This window comes from Eleutherodactylus coqui, chromosome 11 (assembly GCF_035609145.1).
Source record: "Eleutherodactylus coqui strain aEleCoq1 chromosome 11, aEleCoq1.hap1, whole genome shotgun sequence".
Taxonomy (NCBI): Eukaryota; Metazoa; Chordata; class Amphibia; order Anura; family Eleutherodactylidae; genus Eleutherodactylus; species Eleutherodactylus coqui.
In genome coordinates, this window is record NC_089847.1 from 6,602,080 (window position 1) to 6,625,328 (window position 23,249).

At 41.1% G+C, this 23,249-nt stretch overlaps 1 protein-coding gene across 2 annotated transcripts in view; it reads left to right on the top strand.

Annotated features, from left to right (window-relative positions):
- The window catches only part of LOC136582012 (fatty acyl-CoA hydrolase precursor, medium chain-like), a 38,033-nt gene that overhangs the window by 7,368 nt on the left and 7,416 nt on the right, over window positions 1-23,249 (top strand). For both annotated transcript variants that reach the window (XM_066582743.1, XM_066582744.1), the window contains exons 3-11: window positions 4,904-5,108; window positions 5,326-5,464; window positions 5,689-5,822; window positions 7,964-8,117; window positions 8,390-8,503; window positions 9,693-9,788; window positions 14,326-14,466; window positions 17,771-17,848; window positions 17,938-18,085. In XM_066582743.1, coding sequence (XP_066438840.1) covers window positions 4,904-5,108; window positions 5,326-5,464; window positions 5,689-5,822; window positions 7,964-8,117; window positions 8,390-8,503; window positions 9,693-9,788; window positions 14,326-14,466; window positions 17,771-17,848; window positions 17,938-18,085 — 1,209 coding nt within the window. The remainder of the gene's footprint in view (window positions 1-4,903; window positions 5,109-5,325; window positions 5,465-5,688; window positions 5,823-7,963; window positions 8,118-8,389; window positions 8,504-9,692; window positions 9,789-14,325; window positions 14,467-17,770; window positions 17,849-17,937; window positions 18,086-23,249) is intronic.

Genomic DNA, 23,249 nt, shown 5'->3' on the forward strand with positions numbered 1-23,249 from the left:
GCACATATGAGGCAGTATTATAGTAGTTATATTCTTGTACATAGCAGGCTGTATTATACTAGTTATATTCTTGTACATAGGGACAATAATATAGTAGTTATATTCTTGTACATAGGGGGCAGTATTATAGTATTATTATTGTACAAAGGGGGCAGTATTATTGTAGTTATATTCCTGTACATAGGGGCAGTATTACAGTAGTTATATTCTTGTATATAGGAGGCAGTATTACAGTAGTTATATTCTTGTACATAGGAGGCAGTATTACAGTAGTTATGTTCTTGTACATAGGGGGCAGTATTATAGCAGTTATATTCTTGTACATAGGAGGCAGTATTATAGTAGTTATATTGTACATAGGGGGCAGTATTATCGTAGTTATATTCTTGTACATAGGGGGCAGTATTATAGTAGTTATATTCTTGTACATAGGGGGTGGTATTATAGCAGTTATATTCTTGTACATAGGGGGCAGTATTATAGTAGTTATATTCTTGTACATACGCGCAGTATAATGGTAGTTATATTCTTGTACATAGGAGATAGTATTATAGAAGTTATATTCTTGTACATAGCAGGCTGTATTATACTAGTTATATTCTCATACATAGGGGCAGTATTATAGTAGTTATTTTCTTGTACATAGGGGGCTGTATTATAGTAGTTCTATTCTTATACATAGGGGCAGTACTATAGTAGATCTATTCTTGTACATAGGGGACAGTATTATAGTAGTTATATTCTTGTGCATGAGGGGGGCAGTATTATAGTAGTTATATTTTTGTACATAGGAGCAGTATTATAGTAGTTATATTCATGTACATAGGGAGCAGTATTATAGTAGCTATATTCATGTACATAGAGGGCAGTATTATAGTAGTTATATTTTTGTACATAGGGGCAGTATTAAAGTTGTTATATTCTTGTACATGGGGGGCAGTATTATAGTAGTTATATTCTTGTACATAGGAGGCTGTATTATAGTAGTTATATTCTTGCATATAGGAGCAGTATTATAGCAGTTATATTCTTGTACATAGCAGGCTGTATTATAGTAGTTATATTCTCATAGATAGTGGCAGTATTATACTAGTTATTTTCTTGTACATAGGGGGCTGTATTATAGTAGTTATATTCTTGTACATATGGGGGTAGAATTATAGTAGTTATATTCTTGTACATAGGGGGCTATATTATAGTAGTTATATTCTAGTACGTAGGAGCAATATTATAGTCGTTATATTCTCGTACATAGGCGGCTTTATTATAGTAGTTATATTCTTGCACATAGGGGACAATATTATAGTAGTTATATTCTTGTACATAGGAGGCTGTATTATAGTAATTATATTCTTGTACATAGGGGGGCAGTATTATAGTAGTTATATTCTTGTACATAGAGGCAATATTATAGTAGTTATATTCTTGCACATATGAGGCAGTATTATAGTAGTTATATTCTTGTACATAGCAGGCTGTATTATACTAGTTATATTCTTGTACATAGGGACAATAATATAGTAGTTATATTCTTGTACATAGGGGGCAGTATTATAGTAATATTATTGTACAAAGGGGGCAGTATTATAGTAGTTATATTCTTGTACATAGGAGGCAGTATTACAGTAGTTATGTTCTTGTACATAGGGGGCAGTATTATAGCAGTTATATTCTTGTACATAGGAGGCAGTATTATAGTAGTTATATTGTACATAGGGGGCAGTATTATCGTAGTTATATTCTTGTACATAGGGGGCAGTATTATAGTAGTTATATTCTTGTACATAGGGGGTGGTATTATAGCAGTTATATTCTTGTACATAGGGGGCAGTATTATAGTAGTTATATTCTTGTACATACGGGCAGTGTAATGGTAGTTATATTCTTGTACATAGGAGATAGTATTATAGAAGTTATATTCTTGTACATAGCAGGCTGTATTATACTAGTTATATTCTCATACATAGGGGCAGTATTATAGTAGTTATTTTCTTGTACATAGGGGGCTGTATTATAGTAGTTCTATTCTTATACATAGGGGCAGTACCATAGTAGATCTATTCTTGTACATAGGGGACAGTATTATAGTAGTTATATTCTTGTGCATGAGGGGGGCAGTATTATAGTAGTTATATTTTTGTACATAGGAGCAGTATTATAGTAGTTATATTCATGTACATAGGGAGCAGTATTATAGTAGCTATATTCATGTACATAGAGGGCAGTATTATAGTAGTTATATTTTTGTACATAGGGGCAGTATTAAAGTTGTTATATTCTTGTACATGGGCGGCAGTATTATAGTAGTTATATTCTTGTACATAGGAGGCTGTATTATAGTAGTTATATTCTTGCATATAGGAGCAGTATTATAGAAGTTATATTCTTGTACATAGCAGGCTGTATTATAGTAGTTATATTCTTGTACATAGGGGGCAGTATTATACTAGTTATTTTCTTGTACACAGGGGGCTGTATTATAGTAGTTATATTCTTGTACATATGGGGGTAGTATTATAGTAGTTATATTCTTGTACATAGGGGGCTATATTATAGTAGTTATATTCTAGTACGTAGGAGCAGTATTATAGTCGTTATATTCTCGTACATAGGCGGCTTTATTATAGTAGTTATATTCTTGTATATAGGGACAATATTATAGTAGTTATATTCTTGTACATAGGAGGCTGTATTATAGTAATTATATTCTTGTACATAGGGGGGCAGTATTATAGTAGTTATATTCTTGTACATAGAGGCAGTATTATAGTAGTGATATTCTTGTACATAGGAGACAGCTTTATAGTAGTTATATTCTTGTACATAGGGGGCAGTATTATAGTAGTTATATTCTTTTACATAGTGGCAGTATTATAGTAGCTATATTCTTGTACATAGAGGGCAGTATTATAGTAGTTATATTCTCGTACATAGGAGGCAGTATTATAGTAGTTATATTCTTGTACATAAAGGGCAGTATTGTAGTAGTTATATGCTTGTACATAGGGGGCAGTATTAGGGTTGTTATATGCTTGTACATAAGGGGCAGTATTATAGTAGTTATATTCTTGTACATAGGGGGCAGTATTATAGTAGTTATATTCTTGTACATAGGGGCAGTATTATAGTAGTTATATTCTTGTACATAGGGGGCAGTATTATAGTAGTTATATTCTTGTACATAGGGGGCATTTTTATAGTAGTTATATTCTTGTACATAGGAGGCAGTATTACAGTAGTTATATTCTTGTACATAGGCGGCACTATTATAGTAGTTATATTCTTGTGCATAGGGAGCAGTATTATAGTAGTTTTATTCATGTACATAGGGAGCAGTATTATAGTAGCTATATTGATGTACATAGAGGGCAGTATTATAGTAGTTATATTTTTCTACATAGGAGGCAGTATTATAGTAGGTACATTCTTGTACGTAGGGGGCAGCATTATAGTAGGTATATTCTTGTACATAAGGGCAGTTTTACAGTAGTTTTATTCTTGTACATAGGAGGCAGTATTATAGTAGTTATATTCTTGTACATAGGAGGCAGTATTACATTAGTTATATTCTTGTACATAGGAAGCCGTATTACAGTAGTTATATTCTTGTAGATAGGGGGCACCATTATAGTAGTTATATTGTACATAGGGAGCAGTATTATAGTAGTTATATTCCTGTACATAGGAGGCAGTAGTATAGTAGTTATATTCTTGTACATAGGGGGCAGTATTATAGTACTTATTTTCTTGTGCATGAGGGGGGGGGGGCAGTATTATAGTAACTATATTCATGTGCATAGAGGGCAGTATTATAGTAGTTATATTTTTCTACATAGGAGGCAGTATTATAGTAGTTATATCCTTGTACATAGGGGGCTGCATTATATTAGTTATATTCTTGTACATAGGGAGCAGTATTATAGTAGTTATATTCTTGTACATAGGGGCAGTACTATAGTAGTTATATTCTTGTACATAGGGGCAGTATTATAGCAGTGATATTCTTGTACATAGGGGACAGTATTATAGTAGTTATATTCTTGTACATAGGAGGGCAGTACTATAGTAGTTATCTTCTTGTACATAGGGGCAGTATTATAGCAGTGATATTCTTGTACATAGGGGACAGTATTATAGTACTTATATTCTTGTACATAGGGGGGCAGTATTATAGTAGTTATATTGTTGTACATAGGGGGGCAGTATTATAGTAGTTAGGGGGCAGTATTATAGTAGTTATATTCTTGTACATAAGAGGCAGTATTATAGTAGTTATATACTTTTACATAAGGGGCTTTATTAGAGTAGTTATATTCTTGTACATAGGGCGCGGTATTATAGTAGTACTTGTACATAGAAGGCAATATTATAGTAGTTATATTCTTGTATATAGGGAACAGTATTATAGTAGTTATATTCTTGTACATAGGGGCAGTATTATAGTAGTTATATTTTTGTACATAGGGGGGCAGTATTATAGTAGTTATATTCTTGTACATAGGGGGCAGTATTATAGTAGTTATATTCTTGTACATAGGGGGCAGTATTATAGTAGTTATATTCTTGTACATAGGGGGCAGTATTATAGTAGTTATATTCTTGTACATAGGGGGCAGTATTATAGTAGTTATATTCTTGTACATAGGGGGCAGTATTATAGTTGTTATATTCTTGTACATAGGGGGCAGTATTATAGTAGTTATATTCTTGTAGATAGGGGCAGTATTATAGTAGTTATATTGTTGTACATAGGGGTAGTATTATAGTAGTTATATTCTTGTACATAGGGGGCTATGTTGTAGTAGTTTAATTCTTGTACGTAGGGGAGCCGTATTGCTACGGAAATTAATGAACATGTTAACTTTAAATAATGAATTGCCCGAAAAAATGTTTTTCTCCATAGGTCAAAATGATGAAAGGCCATTAGTAACCACAAAATATGGACATCTACAAGGCATTACAGTGCCCGTTAAGGAAACCTCTAGAACCGTAAATGCATTTTTTGGCATCCCTTTCGCGAAACCTCCACTTGGACCACTGAGATTTGAGGACCCAATACCTCCTGAACCCTGGAGCTCCATTAGAGATGCCTCGGAGTATCCCTCCATGTGAGTCTCTTGTTTTTTTGGTGCAGCCATGATGTACAGATATAGCAAACATTATCTTGACATTTATGATCACTACAATGCTGTAAATTGACTTCCCATGATGCCTCTGTCATGTTAATGATTGCTACCTCAGTAAATCATCTTTAGCGAAGTATAAATTTACAAGACCATTACTTACAGCAACACGGAAGAAGATGCCATTTATCATTGATTTTAGGTGTTTGCAGGAAGATTTACTGGACGAGATGATGGTACAATATTACCAATCCTCCTTTAAGATGCCGCGGTCCTCGGAAGACTGCCTGTACCTCAATGTGTTTACTCCAGCCAAGAGGGACTCGAAATCCAAACTACCGGTAAGGGTCCTGAAGCTGGAGGTTAGTACTGTGATGCTTATTCTAATCAGTATTGTTGATCTGTAATGTTTAGCTCTCCGGCTGTTGTGACACTAAAGCCCTGAGCATTGCCTAACGGCTGCCGAGGATTAGAGGATGTTGGGAGTTGTAGTGTTTGTCTGCTTGTTACCAAGAAATGATATTGCTCATAAATCTAAATTTTAATCTTTTCCACTCTGCCTTAGGTCATGACCTTTATACATGGTGGAGCGCTGGTCATCGGGTCGGCAAGCTTGTATGATGGCTCCGCACTTAGTGCTCTTGAGGACGTAGTGGCTGTGTCCATTCAGTACAGGTTGGGGGTCCTAGGATTCTTACGGTAAAGATACTTCCAATGATATATGGTGTATATCCACCCAGGGTCATCATTGTACAGTTTACACACGGGGCCGTATTTAGAGCACAGTGCGCTCTAGGTATTTTCACTGCTCATGCCCCCGGTTGGTGCATCATCCGATAAACTGCAGGGCAGGCTCAATTACCATATTTCCTAGCAGGGTGCAGAAAGCCAGATTGCAATGTGAGGGAGCTAAATGTTTATGTACAGACTAATGAGCAACCAGTCGACTCAACCCAAATTAGGAGGGGAGAGACTGCTGACATGCATAGTCTGCACATATGAACTGATAGCAAGGATGCTAGCCATAGATAAGTGCGCCACAACATACAGAAGTGCAACCACTACTAGCAAAGAAGTGGATTGCCCTGTATCACCACAGTATGCCACATAGGCAGGGCATCCTGGGCTCCCCCAGCATCTATAGCACACTGCATGCAAAAATACACTGAAAAATGTGGGTGTTAGTTTGCATTTTGTCCAAAACACGTAAGCTGACTGGTCGTGTAAATGCCACCACGCATACATCAGAATCTATGCTATCTCACTAATGTCTAAATAAAATCAGAGGTGAGAGAAAGTATGTACAAAGACATAACTCACAGAAAAAGAAGCCAAATATGCATCACATGATAAACTTACGTGGCCTGTCAGCTTACGTGTTTTGGCCAAAATGCAAACTATCACCCACATTTATCATGTTTGTTTTTGCATGCAATGTGCTATAGATGCTCGGGGATCCCAGGATGTCATGCCAGTGTGGTGCACTATGTTGATACAGGGCAATCCACTGTTTTGCCAGTAGGGTTTGTACTCCATTATGGTGTGGCGCTCTTATCTGTGGCTGGCATCATTGCTATCAGTTCATACGTGCTGACTATGCCTGTCAGCAGTCACTCAACGCTAATTTGGGTTGAGTCGAATGGTTGCTCATTAGTCTGCACATGAACATTTAGCTTCCTCATATTGCAATCTGGCTTTCTACATGCTACAAGGGAATATGGTGATTAGCCGTCCTGGCAGTTTATCAGATGATGCATAATTGGCTTCTTTTTCTGTGAGTTATGTCTTTGGAGTTTAATACAGGATATAACTCAGGATCAGTACAGGATAAGTAATGTATGTACACAGTGACTCCACCAGCAGAATAGTGAGTGCAGCTCTGGAGTATAATACAGGATGTAACTCAGGATCAGTACAGGATAAGTAATGTATGTACACAGTGACTCCACCAGCAGAATAGTGAGTGCAGCTCTGGGGTATAATACAGGATGGAACTGAGGATAAGTACAGGATAAGTAATGTATGTACACAGTGACTCCACCAGCAGAATAGTGAGTGCAGCTCTGGGGTATAATACAGGATGTAACTCTGGATCAGTACAGGATAAGTAATGTATGTACACAGTGACTCCACCAGCAGAATAGTGAGTGCAGCTCTGGAGTATAATACAGGATGTAACTCAGGATCAGTACATGATAAGTAATGTATGTACACAGTGACTCCACCAGCAGAATAGTGAGTGCAGCTCTGGGGTATAATACAGGATGTAACGCTGGATCAGTACAGGATAAGTAATGTATGTACACAGTGACTCCACCAGCAGAATAGTGAGTGCAGCTCTGGAGTATAATACAGGATGTAACTCAGGATCAGTACAGGATAAGTAATGTATGTACACAGTGACTCCACCAGCAGAATAGTGAGTGCAGCTCTGGGGTATAATACACGATGTAACTCAGGATCAGTACAGGATAAGTAATGTATGTCCACAGTGACTCCACCAGCAGAATAGTGAGTGCAGCTCCTGAGTATAATACAGGGTATAACTCAGGATCTGTACAGGATAAGTAATGTATGTACACAGGGACTCCACCAGCAGAATAGTGAGTGCAGCTCTGGAGTATAATACAGGATGTAACTCAGGATCAGTACAGGATAAGTAATGTATGTACACAGTGACTCCCCCAGCAGAATATTGAGTGCAGCTCTGGACGATAATACATGGTCAGAATAAGTAATTTTTTTTATAGGTCAATTTGATATGTGAATTGGTGATCGGACATGGACGTGGGCTTCAGGCACCATCATTCTAAAAAACGAACCTTTTCCTCTTATTTAAGTACCACAGATAACCAATCGTCTGGCAATTACGGGCTTAAGGACCAAGTTGCTGCCCTCCATTGGATACAGGAAAATATTGCAGCATTCGGTGGTGACCCCTCATCTGTCACTATATTTGGGGAATCCGCTGGAGCGATCAGCGCCTCGGCTCTGGTAAGTTCTGTTTGGTGTTTTCTCACACGGAGCGCCTATCACCTGTGTCTGCTGACAGACCTCATAAAGGAGCTTTCCTATCCACAGTATATAGTATAATAATGCCTGTAGAGCAAGTCCTTCATGTAGTTCTATGATTGGAATCGGTCCTGTTGGTCTGTTCTGTCGCGGTTCGGGCCGTATGCAGAATATCATACCTTGTATCAAGACTAATAGTAAATGTAGCCAACCAAGGGCTGTGATGAGTATAACCCGAATGTCTCCTCTTTTAGGCGCTTTCTCCCCTATCCAAAGGTTTATTTCACCGCGCCATCGCACAGAGCGGAGCTGCAACAATGCCAGACTATATGACCAGCAAGTCTGAAGATCTCATCCACAACCAAAATGTAAGTGTGTTCTATCTAGGAGGAGGACTACTCCACCCATTGTTTTTCAGGAGGAGGAACAGTCGTGGGATTTTTCAGCTGGTGAAGGATAATACTGCTTGATAAAGATGTAAGGGCGGCTAATGGTCCATTAAAGGGGTTTTCTTGGGGAATAGAAGTCCATTGCTCGAGACTCCTGCCAAACAGATAAGAGCTGCTGTCAGCGGGCCGGAAAGCTCATAAAACTGTCTGTTGGGCAGTGGTTTGGTTCAGTATTGCAGCTCTCTCCCATTCATTTCAATGACAGAGCGCTTCAATACCAAACTGGACCCCTGCCAAGCATTAAGAACTGCTGTCAGCCAGCCAAAAAGCTCATATCAGCTGATCAGCAGGGATCCCGAGCAACGGATCCCTGTCTAACAGCTATTGATGACCTATTGTAAGGATAGGTTATCAAGAATGTTTGCCCTGAAAACCCCTTTAACCCCCATATAAATGACTACTGTTTGGCTGAGCAGCGTATACATATTAATGAGTAGAATTAAGGAAATAATGGATGGCTGAACAACCTTCACAAACTTTAAAGTGTAACTTCCCCACATCTTTTTGCTGCTTGGATGTTTTAGCATAACTGAGGCATATATAGTGGAAGCAGGACAGCACCTAAAATCTGGGACTTTCCCGCTGGATCCAGGCTGGTAGGGGGTATTACTGAGAGAGATGAAAAGATGTCAGGAGGAACCAGAGGTCGTTAGCAGGTAGTTACGTTTGAGGTACAAATGGATGAAGCGGAAAGAGTACTCAGATGGAAAGTCAGGAGTAGTTATCAGGAAATCTTGGTTGTAGTACAAATGGCTGAGGCAGAAAGCATATCCGGGAGGACAGCCAGGAGTCGTCAGCAGGTAGTTATAGCTTACAGGAGATGAGCAGGTTAAGAGATACAGCTTTACACAGGCATTGGAGCACAATAATCACACGCTGGTGCAGTGGCAGATTCAGGCTTTTACAATGAGCCTAATCAGGAAACAGAGGCGGGACCAGAACCAGGAGGCAGAGTCTAGGTTACTGGGATCAGGGAACAAGGCTGAGAATCATGCAAGAGAACTGTCCACAGCGCTGATAGCTCAATGAGAAGGCTACTGCTTGGCGTGCAGGAGGTTCCCTGTTCAAGTCCTGACAATCTGAGTATACTATCCGTTTTGCGCTGCAGGTAGTAGCGGAGATATCGGGCTGTGATTTGGCTTCAATAGTCGACTGTCTGAAGAAGAAGTCAGAGGAGGAGCTTATGGTTATTGCCAAAGCAATGGTAGGTGTTGTGTCATGTTACAGTAGTAAAACCTTTAAAACTAAGCTCCATAGAGCAATTTTTGGTTTTCAAATTACATAAATTGCTCAATTTCTTTTAGGCTAGTCTTCCTCTTTATTAACCCTTTCCAATTTAGTGTTGGACCTCGTCCGACATTGAGATTTCCCTGTAAAGCTCCTATGTTGGGCGAGGTCTGACACATGTTTCTAACACTATGCAGAAGAGAGGTCTGTCATCAGAGCTCTCTATGGTAGATGTATATCAAACTATGCAGGAGAGGGGTCCGATGTCAGACCCCTCTCCTGTATAGTGTAATATACATATAACAATACTATATGTGTGTAATATACATATTAACTCAAATTGCGTTTTCAAAAAATTGCTAATAAAATCATGACGGCGGGTCAACTTGTGTTTCTGTTGAGTAATTCCAAGGAATCCACAACGTGCTTTTCTAGCCAAAATAAATAACAACTGGCGAGTGTTTGGGTGACAGGGAAATTGGATTGGAAAGAGTTAATATGCCTCCCTCTGATTCCAGGTGCTGCAATAGATTCGTGTCATTGTTAAAAGGGAAACTTTAGTTGTTTTTTTGGGGGGGGATTCTTCATTCATTAAGTAGCTATCCCCCAGTTTTTATATAAGTAAGCTAATGTTGCCTTGGTTGATTTCATTCCTTTCTCTCTGAAGCTCCCGGCCTCTTCTCCCTCAGATGGTCATGTGATGCCAGTTCTGACAGCCTCAGATCTACTTGGGGTTAGGAATTCATTTTATAGTCAGTTTCACAGCCTATGTGATGTTGTAACATGGATCTACCACATTAACTGTGTTGAGGGGCAGACATGCACTTCTGTCACAGTTACTGGTGTTGAACACACATCTCCTGTCACAAAGTTATAATAGAGGAGATAACAACTCATCCTCCTGACTGGATACTTGTGGGCTCTAGCTTATCTAGGTGAATAGAGAAGGAAAAGTTGATTAAGCCTGCATCCATCATCCCTGCAGGTAGAATGCTATACCATTCTAATGCTGGGCTAATTGCATCTTGGCATAGAGATGGAACTAAAAGTAAATAAAATAAAAATCTAGATCTAGATGGTGAATAACAGGAGGGTTGCACGGCATGGAAGTGCCTAGAAAACAGTGGAGACTTCTATAGTGTGACAGGCAAGCGAGTGGACGGGGCATGGATGAAAAATGTGTTTACGCGAGAGTGGCCCTTTAAATATCAGCCATTTTCTGCTTCCCTATGTACAAGAATATAACTATTATAATACCACCTCCTATGTACAAGAATATAACTACTATAATACTGCCCCCTATGTACAAGAATGTAACTACTATAATACTGCTCCTATGTACAAGAATATAACTACTATAATACTGCCTCCTATGTACAAGAATATAACTACTATAATACTGCCTCCTATGTACAAGAATATAACTACTATAATACTGCTCCTATGTACAAGTATATAACTACTATAATACTGCTCCTATGTACAAGAATATAACTACTATAATACAGCCCCCTATGTACAATAATATAACTACTATAATACTGCCCCCTATGTACAAGAATATAACTACTATAATACTGTCCCCTATGTACCAGAATATAACTACTATAATACTGCCCCCTATATACAAGAATATAACTACTATAATACTGCCCCCTATGTACAAGAATATAACTACTATAATACTGCCCCTATGTACAATAATATAACTACTATAATCCTGTCCCCTATGTACAAGAATATAACTACTATAATACTGCCCCCTATGTACAAGAATATAACTACTATAATACTGCCCCCTATGTACAAGAATATAACTACTATAATACTGCCCCTATGTACAATAATATAACTACTATAATACTGCCCCCTATGTACAAGAATATAACTACTATAATACTGCCCCTATGTACAAGAATATAACTACTATAATACTGCCTTATATGTACAAGAATATAACTACTATAATACTGCCCCTATGTACAATAATATAACTACTATAATACTGCCCCTATGTACAATAATATAACTACTATAATACTGCCCCCTATGTACAAGAATATAACTACTATAATACTGCCCCTATGTACAAGAATATAACTACTATAATACTGCCTCCTATGAAGAAGAATATAACTACTATAATACTGCTCCTATGTACAAGAATATAACTACTATAATACTGCCTCCTATGAACAAGAATATAACTACTATAATACTGCTCCTATGTACAAGAATATAACTACTATAATATTGCCCCTTATGTACAAGAATAGAACTACTATAATACTGTCCCCTATGTACAAGAATATAACTACTATAATACTGCCCCCTATGTACAAGAATATAACTACTATAATACTGCTCCTATGTACAAGAATATAACTACTATAATACTGCCCCCTATGTACAAGAATATAACTACTATAATACTGCTCCTATGTACAAGAATATAACTACTATAATACTGCCCCCTATGTACAAGAATATAACTACTATAATACTGCCCCCTATGTACAAGAATATAACTACTATAATACTGCCCCCTATGTACAAGAATATAACTACTATAATACTGCCCCTATGTACAAGAATATAACTACTATAATACTGCCTCCTATGTACAAGAATATAACTACTATAATACTGCTCCTATGTACAAGAATATAACTACTATAATACTGCCTCCTATGTACAAGAATGTAACTACTATAATACTGCCTCCTATGTACAAGAATATAACTACTATAATACTACCTCCTATGTACAAGAATATAACTACTATAATACTGACCCCTATGTACAAGAATATAACTACTATAATACTGACCCCTATGTACAAGAATATAACTATTATAATACTGCTCCTATGTACAAGAATATAACTACTATAATATTGCCCCTTATGTACAAGAATATAACTACTATAATACTGCTCCTATGTACAAGAATATAACTACTATAATACTGCTCCTATGTACAAGAATATAACTACTATAATACTGCTCCTATGTACAAGAATATACCTACTATAATACTGCTCCTATGTACAAGAATATAACTACTATAATACTGCTCCTATGTACAAGAATATAACTACTATAATACTGCTCCTATGTACAAGAATATAACTACTATAATACTGCTACCGTGTACAAGAATATAACTACTATAATACTGCCCCCTATGTACAAGAATATAACTACTATAATACTGCCCCCTATGTACAAGTATATAACAACCATAATACTGCCTCCTATATCCATACTTTAACTGTACTGAGGAACGTTTAAAGGATCTGGGAATGTTTAGCAGAAGAGAAGGCTTAGAGGAGACTTAATAGCGGTCTACATATATGTGAAGGGCTGTCACAGTGCAGAGGGATCAGCCCTATTCTCATCTGCACAAGAAAAGACTAGAAGCAATGGGATGAAACTGAAAGGGAGGAGACACAGATTGGATATTAGACAGTGAGGGGGATCAATGAGTGGAACAGGCTTCACAGAAGGGGGTGAGTTCTCCTTTAATGGAAGTGTTCAAACAAAGGCTGTACAAATATCTGTCTGGGATAATTTAGTGAATCCTGCACTGAGTAGGGGGTCGGACCCGATGACCCTGGAGGACCATTCCAACTCTACTATTCTATGATTCTAATCTCATTTTACAATATTTCTCAACCTTCTTGGACATTTCTGTCCTTAAGAACATCCAGCCATTGGATTCTTCCTCTCCTCTTTCTGGGTTCATTAAAATCGGCCTTTCCAAAATCCAACCTTGAGGTCTGAGTTTTCTCAGGTGTTCCTCCCCTTTTTATTACTGTAATTCAGGGTTTCCCAATCAAACCTTCCCCATTTCCATCAATCAGTATGATAAAACTAGTATGGATGATGGATGTAATCAGCGCTGGATGGAAGAATTTTGGGCCTCATCTATCAAACCCGTCTAATAGTAACACAGTGTGCCAACCAATCACAGCGCAGCTTTCATGTTACCTCAGTATTGTAATATACAACAACCAATCACAGAGCAGCTTTCATGTTACCTCAGCAGTATAATGTATAACAACCAATCACAGCGCAGCTTTCATGTTACCTCAGTATTGTAATATATAACAACCAATCACAGTGCAGCTTTCATGTTACCTCAGCAGTATAATATATAACAACCAATCACAGGGCAGCTTTCACTTTACCTCAGCAGTGTAAGAGCAGCTGTGATTGGTTAACCCAGCGCCGGCTTTCATTGGCTGACACCGTGCTGAGTTAGCCAATTAGAGCTAGAGCATTAGCTTTCTGGAGGCTGGTCATTTAAGCCCCGCTTTCAGAAAGCAATGCTCTGTTGGCATGAAGGAGGGAGCGACAGCCTGCAGCAGCCCCGCGGGAGGCGAATATTGATTTCTTTCTTTCGACAGCATATTCCTGGCATATAAGTCAACAGTTGGGGGGGTCGTCTTATACACCGGAAAATACGCTATGGGGTCTATGCTTTGTATATCTCATCTCCTGTTTCTGCAGGGCCTGACACCTCTACCTGCCTGTGTGGACGGCGTCTTCATACCTAAACCAGTAGAGGAGATGTTGGCTGACAAGGAAATCCACAAGGTCCCGTTTATCATTGGAATCAATAATCAGGAGTTTGGTTGGCTGATACCATTGGTAGGTATAAAACTCGTAAATTACCCTTTAAGGGATGCCGTTGGTTGGCCAAATGCTGATTTGGTTGACCGCTATTCTTCCCAGCTACTCCATCCACATGTACGCTCAGCTTGTCTGAATGTGCATCTGTTCTCATTAGCAAAAGAGGAGTCTGGCAGGCGTTATCACCCCTGAGAATAAAAGGATCAGGCATATTGAAATCAAGCTGCTCAATCCTTCTCTCGTCCAACATCTGCTATCTGGGAACAATCTGGAGATCCCCATACACATGGGATAATTGGTCCACCTTGCTGAAACTAGCAGATTCATTAATCTAATAGTATGGCTAGCTTAACATGCATAGGGGCACTGGCGTAACTATAAGGTATGCATGGGATATGGTTGCACCCGGACCCAGGAACCTTACGGGGCCCATAAGGCTTCTCTTCTCCATATAGGGAGCCTAGTACTATGAATAAAGCATTATAGCTGGAGGCACTGTTACAGGTTTTGCTTTGGGGCTCAGGAGCTTCAAGTTACGCTTCTGCATTAAGGGGTTAAGAGAAGTTGGGGGCCCCAAGACACCCTTTCAACAAATGCACACCTCCCCGCAAAGTTATTGGCTGGTCATTGCAAGCCAACGATTACCTGCTGATACCAAACAATAATCAACCAGCAACTACTTTTCAGTGTACTGAAATGAAGCAAACTAGTGAATGAATTCTTGCTCATCACCCAGTTGGTGGCCGTGTTTACACAGGTGACACTTTGGACAATAGTTAACCCTTGTAAAGCCTCCCTAAGGTTGTGTTTGGAGCCTCAGATGCAGATCCATCCTACATTCTCAAACTATATAGTGCAGCACGCGGCGCCACTTCATCTGGTAAATTGCCAGAGAGCAGAACGTAAGCCGGATTACAGTCAATGGGGCTGTCCAGGGCCGTTCAGTTCCATCTTCAGATGAATCCGTTCCCTGCAGGGATTCCATTTTTCTGCTCCTAGGATGGAATCGTAAAGCAGAAACCCTGAAGGCAGATGTGAACAGAGCCTAAAACTAAATGCAGATCGCTGGGAGAGCAAGGAGAGGAGGACAGGATATGGGATAAAGACCGGGGAGCAAACCTATCAACAGCCTGTCATGTTCTGTACACACTGCTGAGGGTGGTTATGGGTGAGCGGGGCCCCATTCCCATTCCAGAGGGCCCTATGGTCATTCTGCAGCGTCCGAGGAGCAGGCCCTCAGCTGAGGAGACAGCGGAGTAGAGAAATAACCTTGTCACAGGGCTCTATTATCTCCTCACTATGGGTGGCTAGGAACCCGAGCTTGTTACTACAGGGGGAGACCAACGATTAGTAACCAGGGTTACCTGAAGTCCTGTTTGTCATTCGTGATGCCAACGTTCCATCCTCTGCAGCGGATCATCCAGATTGAATAAAGTCGTCCACACGCAGAGTACCGTATTCTCTGAATAAGAACGTTCGATCCTGTCCGTTTACTTAAACTCTTAAGGCAGGATCAAGAAAACAGTCTTTGTACGAAACAAGTTGTAGTGTTGAAGCGATAAGCATTCTCGGCATTTATATACCTGTCTAAGTTATCTGTAGGATCTCTCACCCGGTAAAACTCTCCACTGCCCAACACTCACTTTTTTCTCACTAAGCAGCATTTTTTTCATTTCTCCAGACACATGCGGTAATTGCGCTGTACTCCCACGGATTTCCATCATGTCCGGGCTTTCCCTTTCTTTAAGGTTAGCAGCTATATGGAGGGTTCCTGGAATGGCTGGGCCCAAGCATGAGCAACAGACCATCTCTCAGCTACTTCCACCTCTCCACTCAGCAACCGACTAGTAATCCTTCCTCACTCAACTCTTATTCCCCTCATTCTCCTAACTAACTTTCTCTACATATATCCATCACGTGGACACAGACCAATCAAAAGTTAGACAAATGGATACATTTTCCAGACAACACCAGACATTAAGGCCTAATGTCCACGGGGAAAAGAAGAATTAAAATCCGCAGCGGATTTTACCTCTTCTCCCGCACGCGGATCCTCACCCCATAGGGATGCATTGACCACCCGCGGGTAGATAAATACCCGCGGATGGTCAATAAAAGTGAATTAAAAAAATCATGGAGCATGAAAAAAAATGGACATGCTCCATTTTAGTGCGGGTCTCCCGCGGGGACGGCTCCCGCAGGCTTCTATTGAAGCCTATGGAAGCCGTCCGGGTCTGCGGGAGACCTGCGCCTGAATTACACTCACCTGCTCCAGGCGATGCAGATTTTCCTTCCTTCGCGGCCTGATCTTCCTTCTTCGCAGCCGGATCTTCTTTCTTTGGCCGGGCGGATGTGCCCGGCGCATGCGCGCGGCACGCAGCCGGCGTGCCGAGCACATCCACCAGACTGAAGAAAGAAGATCCGGCCGCGACGGAGAGAAGATCAAGCCGCGAAAAAGGGAAGATCTGGAGCTTGCGGAGAGGTGAGTAAGTGTTATTTTAATGCCTCATGTCCGCGGGGCAGGAGGCACCCGCTACGGATTCTCCATGGAGAATCCGTAGCGGGCCTGATTTTCCCCGTGGACATGAGGCCTTACTCTTTCATGCCTGCAGGTGCTAATACACATATCTGATGCATTCCACAAACAAGTCGATAACACAAGACAGACATAAAACAGATATTCTGAGGTGCTAGAGGGAACCCCAAACGCTGGGCCACTACAGTTGTATGCAGGTAGGTGACGGCTTTCCACAACATTCATTTTGACTACAAATGCCGGCAAATGCCTGCTTTCAGTTACAGTGAGAAGAGAAGCTCTGGAGCACAAACTGCTGCTCCAATGATGAAATACTGTACAGATCAAAAAAATTGAACAATCGTGAGCCCTGAGAAGGTTTATTTGAGTGGAGCGGCATCTTCAGCAATCTTAGGCCGCCTGCAGACGAGCGGGTCGGATCCGGCAGCGAGAATTCTCGCCGCGCGATCCGACCCGAGCGCCTGCAGGGACGAGCGCGTACTCACCCGCGCCTGGCGGCCCCGGCTCTTTCATGTGCCGGCTGCCGCGCAGCCGGCGCATGCGCAGACCGGAGCCGGCGGTCGGGTGAGTGCGTGCCCTGCAGAAAATTAGGACATGCCGCGGTTTGTTTGCCGCGCGAGATTTTGCGCGGCCAAACCGCGGCCGTCTGCATAGGAGTGCGTATTTTAATGCACTCCTATGCAAACTTTCAGCGGCGGAAATCCCGCGGCGGGATTTCCGCTCGTGTGCAGGCGGCCTTATACTGTGTAATAATGTTATACTCAACTCATTATCATCTGTATTTAGTTGTCTAATATAACAGGGATATCGGAAGGAATGACACGGGAGGCTGCAACACTGATTGTCCGAGATCTTCCTCTCATGGTGAGATACGGTGAACACATTTATGTTCTCTCATTACCCGTTAGTTTTCTATAAAGCCTTGCTTACTGTCCTTAATGTTGATCTTACAGGCTCCAAACCGTAAAGTCATCCCTTTCATCATTGACGAGTATCTTGGTGACACCGATGATCCGCTGGAGATCCGTGACCGCTTCTTGGATTTGCTTGGCGATACAATATTTGCTATCCCGGTTCTACAGACTGCAAAACTCCATCGAGGTACAATCTGTTCCCATTGTAGCGGATTTGTAGAGGTGCTGACTATCAGGGCATGCTGGGAGTTGTAGTATTCACAGCTTACCAATGCAATGGACTTAAGAATAGTGTCCTGGGCCCTCATCATCCATAGTGTCTAGCAGCATACAATAAAAGAACAGCTGATTGATGCGGTCATGTGATGCTTGTATGTGTGACCGGTGCAGAATATGACGCCGGTGGTGGAGAGGATTTGCACCACTTGAAAAAAAAATGTATTGAATGTATATTAAAGAACAATATGGTAATAATATACAACAGGATTATTTGGGTACAATACAAGCAGCTTACTAACAGTGAATTAACACTATAATTCTGTCCTCAGTCTACCACTAGGGTGTCCTTAATATTGGGCACGCAATACAGAATATTCACAGCCAATGAATGGTTTGCCCCAGGCCGGGGTCAATATCTCTACAGTTGCTGGATGAAAATAATCTCCACCTGAAGTGACTTAGTCCAGCAGGAACTTGGGTTAACCAAATGACTAAATCTGCTGACTGAAATCTGCAGTCGTGGTCCCATCACCATATTATTAGCCGGGGATTTTGTACAGTGATGTTAAAATAATCCTTTTTACTGACGGGGAGCCTGGATAAAGATACTTATGATTACGTACAACCGAAACCTGAATATCCAGATACCGGCTATTGGTCTATCTGCTCTGATTTGTGGTCTCTTTCCTGATGATGTCTAGGCAAAGAAGGTTGGTATTTGCAGCTTAAAGCGGTTGTCCCGCGCCGAAACGGGGTTTTTTTTTTTTAAACCCCCCCCCCGTTCGGCGCGAGACAACCCCGATGCAGGGGTTAAAAAAACCACCCGCACAGCGCTTACCTGAATCCCGGCGGTCCGGCGTCTTCATACTCACCTGCTGAAGATGGCCGCCGGGATCCTCTGTCTTCATGGACCGCAGGGCTTCTGTGCGGTCCATTGCCGATTCCAGCCTCCTGATTGGCTGGAATCGGCACGTGACGGGGCGGAGCTACACGGAGCTACACGGAGCCCCATAGAGAACAGGAGAAGACCCGGACTGCGCAAGCGCGGCTAATTTGGCCATCGGAGGGCGAAAATTAGTCGGCACCATGGAGACGAGGACGCTAGCAACGGAGCAGGTAAGTATAAAACTTTTTATAACTTCTGTATGGCTCATAATTAATGCACAATGTACATTACAAAGTGCATTATTATGGCCATACAGAAGTGTATAGACCCACTTGCTGCCTCGGGACAACCCCTTTAAGTTTGATTGGGCAATAGGCAGATCTCTATCTGGCACTTGTATTATAACAGCTGGGTAGCATCACTGCAGGAATCCAAGTTGCATTCTCCCTGGTACAGGAAAACTCAGCTTTCCAACAGCACTGGGGCAGCTCACTCCCCACAAGGCTCTATGCAAAAACTGCTGAGTCTCACCACAGCCAGGAACAGCACCTATCTTTTATACCTGGCAAATCAGCCAATCAATGGAGAACTCAGGTCCTGTTATTCCACAGTAACAAAACTAGAAAGTCATTTGACTACTCTTAAACGCCTAAACCAGTTCTGACATGTAAAAACAGGTATTTTAAAAGGTTGTACCACAATTACAAGTTATCAGCTATCTACAGCAAATAAGGGATAACTTGTAATTATGGTACAAATTTTCACCCCACCTAACATTTTTATTCTCTACATAAGACTTAAAGCCACAATGAAATCATCAGCTGCATAGTACTGTGGTGGAACCCTTATGTTTAAGTGTGCTGATTTACAGGGCCCCTTCTGGGGTGATTCTTCCCTGATTACAGCATTCTCTGAAGGGGTTACCTCTCTTTGCAGTAGTGTGTCGGCTTCTAGAGTTTTCTGAAGGCACAGGTATGACTCAGCATTCGTCAGCAGGTCTGATTTCTTCAAGTTGAATAGTCTTACTCTTCCCAAGAAGCGGGGTCTACTCTGGAGTTACAAGGCATAACATATTTCGATGCAGAGTTCTCAAATGTCCTTCCACATTCTTGGGTTTCACATCACACACTTGCCGATGTGGAAGGACTCTTAGTACCTCAATGTACAGAATAGGCTCCCAATGGTCAACTAGTTTTGTGCATTGTGATCCCTGGATGGAGTGCTCCTCTATCTGGCTGATTTCAAAGTTAAGGTTGCCCAGACATCTCTCCATTAGTCACTAGAAGATACTAGGGGCATCGGTTAACCCAAATGGCGGCTGCTGGAATTCAATCCGGTCAATAGGTAGGATGAAAGATGCTTTTGGCTTGTCTTTCAGCCACCAGCACTTGCACCCACTAGCCAGGTCTAATGTAAAAATAAATGTTGCTTTTCCTAGTGCCATTCAGAGTTCTTCAAACCAGGGAAAGAGTTTCTGAAGTTACAAACATTAATCTTTTGGTAGTCCACAAAGAATCTGAGCGAGCCATCTTTTTTTTGCACCAACACTACCAGGGCTGCCCAAGTGCTGTGGCTCTCTTTAATTACTTCGTCATTCAGCATTTCAGTAATCAACATGTTTTTTTTACTTCCTAGTACAGCTATATGGGAATCTAGCGGTATCACTCTCAGATTGGAAACTTTTTCCCAGTCCAGATTTCATGCTCAACTGTATTGATACATCTGAAATCCCCGTGCTCTGAAAAGACTGCTTGGTGTTCCCAAATCAGGTGTCACGTTGCTGATAATGTTGTCATGTTTCTGGCACACGCATGAGTCCCATGTGAGACCTGTCATGGTCTACTCCAATTTCATGAAAATGCAAACTGTGTATTTACTACCAGGAAAAGAACTCTCTCTCAATAAAGTGTTCCATTGTTTTCAAAATTGAAGTCTGGTTCCTGGAGTAACTTCCCACTAATGACAACACCTGCACTAAGGTACTACACTATACACTCCAGAGGGCAGGAAACTAACCCCATTTTTATTTAGTTCTCCAAATTTTTATATTTTATTCTTTTGCTTGGAACGGGTCCTGTACATGAGCTGGCGTCACGACAAACAACACCTTCCCCTACGTAACTCTGCACACAATAAGAACTGCCAATAAATGTTACAACTGCAGTTACATCAGTCCCAGATCTCCTTTACATCTTGTCAGAGGGAGCAGCAGAGCCACCGTGACTACCATCTCAATTTACCCTTGCTGCTTACACCTCTCCTAGGCCTGGAGCGCTGCATATATTCCAGTGCCTTTGCACAGGGGATGCTGGCAATACATTTGAATACAGTTCCTTAGTAATTTTGTAGTTTCTGAGCTTGTGCTGCGGTATTTGTTTTTCTGTGTGACTTTTGGACTACTGACTGCCTTTTTGCTCCTTCCTCTTGTATCGACTATATTCTTGCTTGGACTCAAACCTTGGACTTGGTTTTTGGCTACTCATTCGTCATCTCCCTTTTTTACTGCGCTTCCACCTTTCTGCTCTGTTCCTTTGCATTCCCACTTTGCAGACACACTTTTTTTGAATTTTACCGATGTGGTGGTTTTACTGCCCTACTTATTCTTTTTTTTCAGCTGCCAAAATTATTGTTGCTGCATTTTTTTGTGACACATAAAGCGATTTTTAAAAAAAAATAAAAATCTTTTATCACTTCCCCCCCCCCCCTTTTTTTTGTTTTATTGGGGTTAAAAAGCTAATTGTTTTTCAATTTTTAAATGTTATAATTTGCTTATAAAATTATATTTAAGCTAAAATCAGGTATGAGATGGATTCCTCATTTTGTTTTGGACTTTTTAATGTATAATTTATATCGTTTTGGATTACAGGGAGCACATGGCGACTGTTTTGGTTGTTGTTGGGGCATTTTCTTTGTTTTATGTATATATTTTTATTTTATTCTGTAATTATTTTACTTACTCTATGACCTCCATGACTTCATATAAGACTTCTAAGTATCATTCACACTGTATTTTTTTCAGAACTTTCTACTGTAGCTGGGGCATCCATAGAAGCCCCAGTTACAGGAGAAAACATCCCCTTGTAGTGACAATAGTTACTACCAGAGCTGATCAGGGTCTGCTAGGACCCTGCAGCTCTGCTGTGACAGAGGACACCCTGCGGTTATGTGATCACCGGGTCACATAGTAGAAGTCTTTTTTCCTTTTTCTGAAATCCAGTCCCTGTCTTAGCTCCACCCTGTTCCTGATTGGACATGCTATAAAAGCCTGGCCTTGCCACTCCCTCAGTGCGAGATTACTGTGCTCTTTGCCTTGATCAAGCGGCACCTCCTAAACCTGCTCCTCTCCTGCAAACGTGACTACCTGGTAACAACTTCTGGCTACCTCCTGACTACTCTCCAGTCCCATGCGGCGGTTCCTATCCAGTGCCAGTAAGAAGTTTCAAAATAATCTCGCACAAACATGGAGCCCGTAGTGACCACTCTGCGGAAGCAATTTACAGAGCTCCATGAATTTTGCGCCTCCTACCAAGAGAAGTTTTCTGGATTACAGACACTGGTGCTAGATCAACAAAAGGAAATCATCAGTTTACAGAAGCAACTTCTGAAGTTGCATCACTCAGGCTCTGATGTCCACATGACACTGCCTGCAAAGTTCGGTGAGGATCATCAGTATAGAGGCTTCCTTAATCAATGCTGAATTTATTTCCATAAGCCGCCCACCTTGCTTGATGAGGCGCTTGCATGGACCTTACCGTACATAGAGACCAATAGTAATATCCTTGACAGCTTCGATGCCTTCACCACCGCTATGGGTCAAATCGTTGATGATCTGAATTGTTGTGCCACGGCTGAAGGGAAGCTACATAGCTTACAACAAGGACAATGTTACGTTGCAGAATACACGGCGGAATTTCAGCGCTGGGCGAATGATACCACTAGAAACTCAGCCGCACAACAGAGCCAATTTGGTCGGATCTGAGTGGGTAAAAGATGAACTTGCTAGAGTGGAGACCCCTGGTAACCTACAAGATTTTATCCAGGTGTGCATCTGAATTGACCATAGACTTTATGAGGGGCGAAAGGGACTGCGGGGTTCGGACACCAACACTCCTTACTCTTTCAGTCAATTCACATTGAGTCTCCAGCCGAGGACCAAAGCCGCACCAGAACCAATGCAGGTTGACTTAATCCGCAAACCCCTCTCCACTACTGAAAAAGAAAGGCGCCGTACTGAAAATCTGTGCCT